The sequence below is a fragment of the Frankliniella occidentalis genome, unplaced genomic scaffold (assembly GCF_000697945.3).
Source record: "Frankliniella occidentalis isolate FOCC.00 unplaced genomic scaffold, Focc_3.1 Scaffold123, whole genome shotgun sequence".
NCBI classification, from domain to species: domain Eukaryota; kingdom Metazoa; phylum Arthropoda; class Insecta; order Thysanoptera; family Thripidae; genus Frankliniella; species Frankliniella occidentalis.
In genome coordinates, this window is record NW_026267250.1 from 851,723 (window position 1) to 859,085 (window position 7,363).

General features: G+C 50.5%; 2 protein-coding genes across 2 annotated transcripts in view; both read right to left on the reverse strand.

Annotated features, from left to right (window-relative positions):
• Positions 1-6: 6 nt before the first annotated feature.
• On the reverse strand, positions 7-2,901 carry LOC127750023 (zinc finger protein 62 homolog). The gene has a single exon (XM_052270423.1). The coding sequence runs from the start codon at positions 2,395-2,397 to the stop codon at positions 214-216; it is 2,184 nt and encodes a 727-aa protein (XP_052126383.1). The 5' UTR covers positions 2,398-2,901; the 3' UTR covers positions 7-213.
• Positions 2,902-3,041: 140 nt separating this feature from the next.
• The window catches only part of LOC113212451 (zinc finger protein 658B-like), a 12,819-nt gene continuing 8,497 nt past the window's right edge, over positions 3,042-7,363 (reverse strand). Inside the window, exon 2 of the mRNA XM_052270420.1 lies at positions 3,042-3,475. Coding sequence (XP_052126380.1) covers positions 3,042-3,475 — 434 coding nt within the window. The remainder of the gene's footprint in view (positions 3,476-7,363) is intronic.

Below are 7,363 nucleotides of genomic sequence, written 5' to 3' on the forward strand. Positions count from 1 at the left end.
AAATACAAATTAAACATAGTACAGTTTCATGATAGAAGCCTGTTACTTTGATTACACTCATTTGAGGTACAATACACTTATAAAATAAGGTAAAGTATAAATCTGATTTTGAAAGTAACAATTAAACTATTTGCAGCAAGCATATTAACGGAAATGTCAAGGTAAAAATAGAAAGGAAAATAGTCTTAACACGAAAAGTCAGTAGAGTCTACATCATGATTGGTTTTGATGCTTCAGTCTTACTGCAGCGCGCTCACGCCGCCGACGAAGCCAGTCAGAATGGGTCTTCAAAGTGTGTGAGACAAGGAAATGTTTCTGATTAAAAGTAGCCCTGCACACGGGGCATTCAAACTTCTCACGCGTGTGCATCCTTACAAGATGTTGACTGAGGGACGATTTAGAAGAGAGTATCTTTTTACAAACGTAACACTGAGTATGTCCTTCCGGAGCATGTCTCCTCTTCATGTGAGAGTGCAGGACAACATCAGATTTAAAACGTTTCGGGCAGACGTCGCATTCATATGGTCTCATGCCCGTACTAACCTTCATTCGTGTTATAATGATAGGACGGTAGTGTGCATGTTCTTCAAATACATCATTTTGGGTAGGCATCTCGCTAGTGTTCTTCGGCTTGACGGGGCGGTGTTCATCTGAATCATCTTCCGCGTGCTTTATAGGTGTCTTAATGTTGTGCGTTAATTTGATACGGTCGTTAGTAGGTTCTGCGGAGACATCACCTCTATTAGGCATCTCACTGGTGGGCTCCCGCTTCATGGGGCGGTCTCTATCAGGATCGTCGGCATCATCACATCGTTTCGGAATCCTAATTTTGTGCTTCAACTTGGGGCTGTCTTGGGTAGGTTCCTCGGAAAAATCACGTTGATTCGGTAAATCAATTTTCCTCTTCAACTTGATGGAGCGATCTTTCGTTGATTCTTGAGCAACATCACATCGATTGGGTATCATTCTGGTATGCTTCGACGTGATGGGTAACTTAATTTTTTGCTTCACCTTCATAGGATGTTTTTCGGTAGATTTTGCGGAAACATCATTGCGATTAAGTATCTCACTGGTGGACTCCGACTTAATGGGACGGTCAGCAGATTTCCCGGCAACGTCTCTTTCATTGTCTATCTTATTGGTGTGCTTCGACTTTGTGGGTATCTTAATTTTGAACTTGATATGGAGGTCTGAAGAAACATCGCTTCGATTTGGTACCTTAGTGGAGCTCTTAGACTTGAGGCCGTCATTAGTAGAATCTTCACAACAATCAATTCTATTAGGTATCTCACTGGTCTGCTCCGACTTAATATGGAGGCCTTCAGCAGGTTCTTCACCAACATCACTTCGATTGGGTATCTCACTCGTGTGTTTCGACTTTATATGTGTCTTAATTTTGTGCTTCAACTTCTTGATAGAAAGGAGAGTAGGTTCTGCGGGAACATCACTTTGATTAAGTATCATATTGGAGCGCTTTGACTTACTGAGGCCGTCATGAGCAGGTCCTTTAAAAGTATCACTTAGAGTTGATATCTCACTGGTGTGCTTTGTCTTCAAGGGGCGGCCTTCCAAAGGTTCTTTGGCAACATCACTCCGAATTGGTATCTCACTGGGTTGCTCCGACTTAATCGGTACCTTAATTTTACGCTTTGACTTACTGGGACGATCGTTACTAGGTTCTTCGGACACATCAATTCGATCGGGTATCTCGGTAGTGTCCTTCGACATAATAGGGCGGTCCATAGTAGCTCCTTTAGCAAAATCATTTCGACTGGACATGACTTTGGTGTGATTCATATTCATGTTTATTTTTCTGATGTGCTTCGACTTTAAGAGGCGACCTTTGACAACTTTCTTGCAAACATCACTTTGATTTGGTATCTCACCGGTTATCTTTGACTCGACTTGGACATCCGGTTGATTGGGCACGCCCTGCACATCGTCCACGACCTCAACGAGACACTGGTCAGCCTTCTGACCCTCTTCTCCTTCTTCATCAGCGCTCTGTGACGTAAAGTGTCTTTCCTGCTCATTTGGCTCACTGCTCAGATCATCTTCACGTTTTACAGCAAGGGTAACCTTGAGATCTACTTCATCTAAATCGACGAGGCGCTGGCTGTCCTCTTGACCGTTTCCAGTTGTAGCATAGTCGCCTGTCGAACTCGTGTGTTTACTGACTGGCTTGTAGTCCTCGAATATTATTAGGTCGTCGTCGCTGGAGAACTGATCTGCACGCAGAGAGTAGCACTCCTCTACGACTAGGTTTAGATGCGCAGGGCTCTGCTCACCACCACCTGTAAGAAAACGAATTTGTGAGTTGAGAATGCGCCAGGACTGGGTAGCCCACCACCCATAAGCGAAGCAAAACAAGCCGTCATGCAAATACCGCACAAGCATGCGCAGACTGCAGGGAACCCAAGTCTAAGAGTAACACGAGTACATGTTATCGTTGAAAAACAACATACACACTAACTAATGAGGGACAGTTTTTGTACGTAGGCTAGATGTGTCCTCGTGCACATCTTAATCAGATACAAATTTGTACCGGGCCGCGGGACATTCAAAGAAATTATTTGTACCATGTAGCAAGTACACAAGGGCACATCTAGCCTACGTATACAAATTGCCCCTTTGCCGTTTAGAGTGCAAACGACGTGGTTTCGTACAGATTATTGGCATTCAGTCACTAAAAGTTAAGGAAACGTATTTGTTAATTTGAAAAATCAGCTATGAAATACGTAAAAATACAGTTCATTTGCTAAAGACATTTGGTTTTGTTTACAAGCACTTCAGATGTAGTTGAAAAACAGGCATACAGATTTTCAGCAAGCACGTCAGGAACACTGAAAATCAAATGGTTGGATTTTAGCCCCCCCTCCCCCCAACAAATAAAAAAAAACACAAAACAACGACAACGAAGAGCACTTCTGTATTTGCCAGGGCACAACAAGACAATGTTTCTTTTTCTTGAATGAAGTTTATTGATTTCTGCAAACATGATCATAAAAATGTAATATACAAACAAATTGCTAAACGGTACGTTATACATTTAGATAGGCAAAATAGTTAAAAATTGCGTCCACCTCGTCCTGCTTATTTCTATGCTCCCCTGAACCTTGTCCCTCGCAAAGCCAGCCAGACGAAGTCCAATGGTCCCCCTTATGATGGATTTCATTGCACTCCTCATCTTCTTCAACCTCGTCCTCTTCGTCGACGTCGTACACCCTGGACGACCCCAGCCACCCGAGCTCGACCTTCATACACCCAAAGAAACAGTCCGCAAATCCAGTGACGACGCAGTGCTTTTTTTCAGGGACAGCACAGTCGATGGCGGGTCCCACCGAGTAGTTGACTGCGCTGTGGTCGTGCTTGGGGGTCTTCTGGTCCTCTACGGGCAGCGAGTCAACACGGCCCGAGTAACAATCGGTCACGTTTGGCGCTTTCCGCGCAGCCCAGCGCACAGTGCCGCCGCTACCTGAAAAGAAAAATATGTAAGCACGCGCTGATACTGGCACATTCAGTGTACCCTGTAACCCTCAATAGGACAGTTATTGGAAAAGTAACATTGAATAGCATCTCCATGCAAAACCGCCACCCTAGCACCGGCAGGCAAAAACAAACAGCTAAGTTGTCATTAAATACCAATTTTTTTGCGAATTCTGAAAGGCACTAGAAATTTAAGTCACGCGACACCCACACAGAAAGGAGCACGCTGCAGTTTTGGTGGTCCCTGGGTAGGCGCGCCTACAGACACGCCCTCCCACCCTCCTTCACAGCCCCCATCAGCAGTGCTTTGACCCCAGCGGAATGTTTCCGTTTGAAAGCTTGCTCGGGCGGGCCGCTGTCCGAATCGTCCAAACGGAGCCAATATAAGGCCTCCCGCACTGCTCCGCACCCAGACGCGCAAGGCGGCGCCATTAAATTAATTCGAAAGCTGACACCAACTGTCCCTTTACTTTTTATTTTTCAGACACTGTGAAAAAAAGTAGGTAGGTTTACAAGAAAATTTCCCTTGACGCAAGTAGTAAAATTACAATTTGTAATCGTAAAAATACATGCAGTATGTAAAGACTTCAAATCCCTTGGCGAATAAGAAATGTGCTGTCGTAAATTTACAACTTAAATTATAATTCGAGTTAACAAATTTTTTGTCAATTTACGATATTTTTCACAGTGGACGGACAGTCTCGCACCTCTCAGGATAATGAAAACTTGTACTGTTGGACAGGTCAAACACTCTGTTTCAAACTAAAACCGGAAAAACATCCCTCTCTCCGATTCCTACAGTGCACAAAGAGTAGAGGATGTGATTACATCCAACCCTAGAAAATGGCGTGCGTAGGAAAAGGACTTATTTCATGTTTATTTACGACGGTTCAACTTTTACCGTGGAGGCGCAAGAGACAAAGAGAGAGAGAGAGAGAGAGGGGGGGGGGGAGAGGGATCGGGCGCGAGAGGGAGGAGGGGGGGGTATGCGGCGGGATAGGGGTAGGAAAAATGTCGGTGCCCGGGTGGGTGACAGGCACACGACCGGGCAGCTTTGTCCACCGGCGATAGCGTCCAAACACCCGCCGTGAGCGGGTCCGATAAAACAGAAAAGGGGAGAGGGGGTGAGAATCGCGTGAGACTGCTGGCATCTGAGGCTTTTCGGGCCGACAATCACTGTACAACTTTCAGCTGCAGGCCGACCTCCCCACCCCCTCACAGGTTAGGCGGCGGCGGTAAACGCACGCGTGAATGTGAATAAGTTTATTAATTTTACGCACTTTTTACTACGCCACCGCTTTTACGCGGCCGCCGGCCGCTGCCTCGTTTCCCGCCGACTCTTCAGCGTCACTGACCCGCGCTCCGCACCAACACCAACAACAACGACTAATCAGCCGGGCACGCAACGCAACGCGAGCGAAGGAGAGAAACGGCGCTTTAAGTAAAAGTCAGGCCACGCCCCTCGGCTGCTGCTGGCCAGCCCCGGAGTCCCCCCGGAGGGCTCCGAGGGGGAGGTTATTTTTCAGCCGCTCGCGTCACTCGGGTGACGAGCCTCGCGCAGCGCCGCCGCCTAATCAACTTGTAAGCAGCTTTCGTCCGGCGCCACGGCAAACAAAAACCAACCCGCCGGGCGCCGAGCCCGGCCGTTAACGAGGCGTTGCGAAAATAACCGCGCGCGCAATATCGGCGCAATTTTTTCCCCAAAACTTTCCATCTTTTTGGCACGGTACGGAGCTGATATCGCCATCCTTTTGGTCTATTTCACATCGCTCCAGAGAGAAATGAGCGCCCGCAAAATTTTCTAGATTCGATAAAAGTGCCCCGCCGCGTCCCGCTCGCTTCACTTCGTTGCTCGCCCCGCCCCGGCACAGAAGACCAGGAAGAGGCTCCCGCACCGGCATCAATCCAATCGGAAAATAACGTCGTGCTGAGGTAGCGTCGTCGCGGACCAGACTCTCCCTCCCCCTCCTCCAGAGACCCGAGTGGAGAGAGCGATAGAGGAAGAGGAAAAGGTGCGCGGCTCCCGAGGCGCACCTGCGCGCCGCGGCCGTCGTCCTGGTGGTGACCGCGGCGACGTTCTCCGCACTGCTGCAACAGGTGCAAAAGGGTTGTATTTCATGATTTACGACCGGCGCACCTGAGGCGACAGCTTTCACCTCTCCGCCCCGCTCCCTCCCAAGTCCATCGCGGTGTAGTGCAGCGGGTCACATGTGCACCGCGGTGAAATACTGGCACGGCCATCCGACAGGTCGAGGGCGCGGCTCGGGAAGGGGCCGCCGGGCGTCTCGAAAGTATGGACCTCGACCGAATTTCGACAGGGCACTCAGAAAAATGCTAGGATAAGGCATGTTATTTGCAGCCGCGGGACGCCACCACCACCACCACAGCACTTGCGCGCTGCTGAAACTGAAAGCAACGAAATGCGGCACGCTGTTTCTCGTGGACAGTACAGGGGGGGAAGAGGGGGCCGAGCCAAGGAGTCGTGTTACAGCGGAGAAGATAGAACTTTCTCCTCGCGGAGAGCCAAGAAATAGGAGGGCGGCGGCGCGCTGAGCAAACAGCTAGCTCCCCGCTCCTCCGGGCGCGTACGCCAAAGAAGTGACGAACAAACGGCGCCGACACACACGCGGGCCGCAGATCTGACCCCGCCAGGACCGCCCCCAGAGGGCTAACCCAAGCCCGGCCCCGCTTAATAAACTATAAGAGTACTTTATCATCACGACGCATTCTGCCATCGCCGGGCTGGGCTCAGGAGGCTCCTCCTTAGCAGGGAAATGTGCACGCGCGCGGGCAAACTTCTCCCGCGCGCTTTTTAAAAAATGCATAAACCGCCGCTGCGCCGCCGTGTAACTTCATTCAAACAGCGGCTCCACGGGTACGCGCGCCGGCCTCGTCGCGCTCCGCACGCCGCGCCCGACCAAGACAGCCGCCAGGCTGGTCGCGCCCAGATAAAGCGCGGCACAAGTTTGGCCGTTCCTCTTATTGCCGCGCCGCCTGTCGCCCTTGTCTCGGCGCCGAACAGGAAGTCGGATACCGGGCGGCCGGCCAGGCGCAGCCGAGCACCTCGGCGACGAGCCTCTCCCGCCCCGCCGGCCCCCGGGCGATCAGTTTCAGAGGGGGAAGAGAGCCTGCTAATTACACTCCCAAGATTATTCACGCCCCCCTGGCCGGACTAATCCCATTTCCTCGGGGCCTTTGATCGGACTCAGCCGTCAAAAGATTATTATGGGGCTGCCGCTGCTGCAAAGCGCTCCTCGGCTCCACTGCGCTTCGGGAGAAGAAACTTCTCTCCTCCTCCTTTCCGACGACTTTCGCCGTCCTCGGGCAATCTATGGGACAAAGAAAAAAAACAGATAAGAAATAATTAAACCCTCTGCACTTCTAATTCTTCGCGGCTCATAGAGAAGAAAAGAAAACGCGTTATACCCCACGAACGAAAACAAATGTATTTACGACAGAAGGATAGCACAATGTCATACACAATTTGTATGGCAGAGTGTAGACGAGTTCTCACGCCCAGGTGTATCCCGGGGCTTCCAGCTGCAGCAGAGGACCGGTCGAGTCGGCCTCTGCCACCTCCTAACCACTTCACCAGCCCCCTTTATTTCTCGCGTCCTTATCAAGCCGCCGATCGCCGCTCTCTCCCCTTCTCTCTCTCGTCCTCTTCTTCTCCCGCGGCCGCCATTGCCCCCTATCTATCTCCGTCTGGGCAAAGCCGCCGGCAACCTCTCCCCCTCCCTCACCTCTCGGACTACACTATGGGCTTATCCCTCGGGGTTGTTTGTTTTCCTGAAAGGCCCCCGAATAGGTGAGGCTTTCTCAACTGGAAGCCGCTTCGACTGGCAAGCCGCCCCCCCCCCCTTTCCTTACACGACCC

What these genes read in the sequence shown, in the direction of transcription:
- LOC127750023 (XM_052270423.1), bottom strand. Translation starts at nt 2,397, where the DNA reads ATGCTTGTGCGGTATTTGCATGACGGCTTGTTTTGCTTCGCTTATGGG.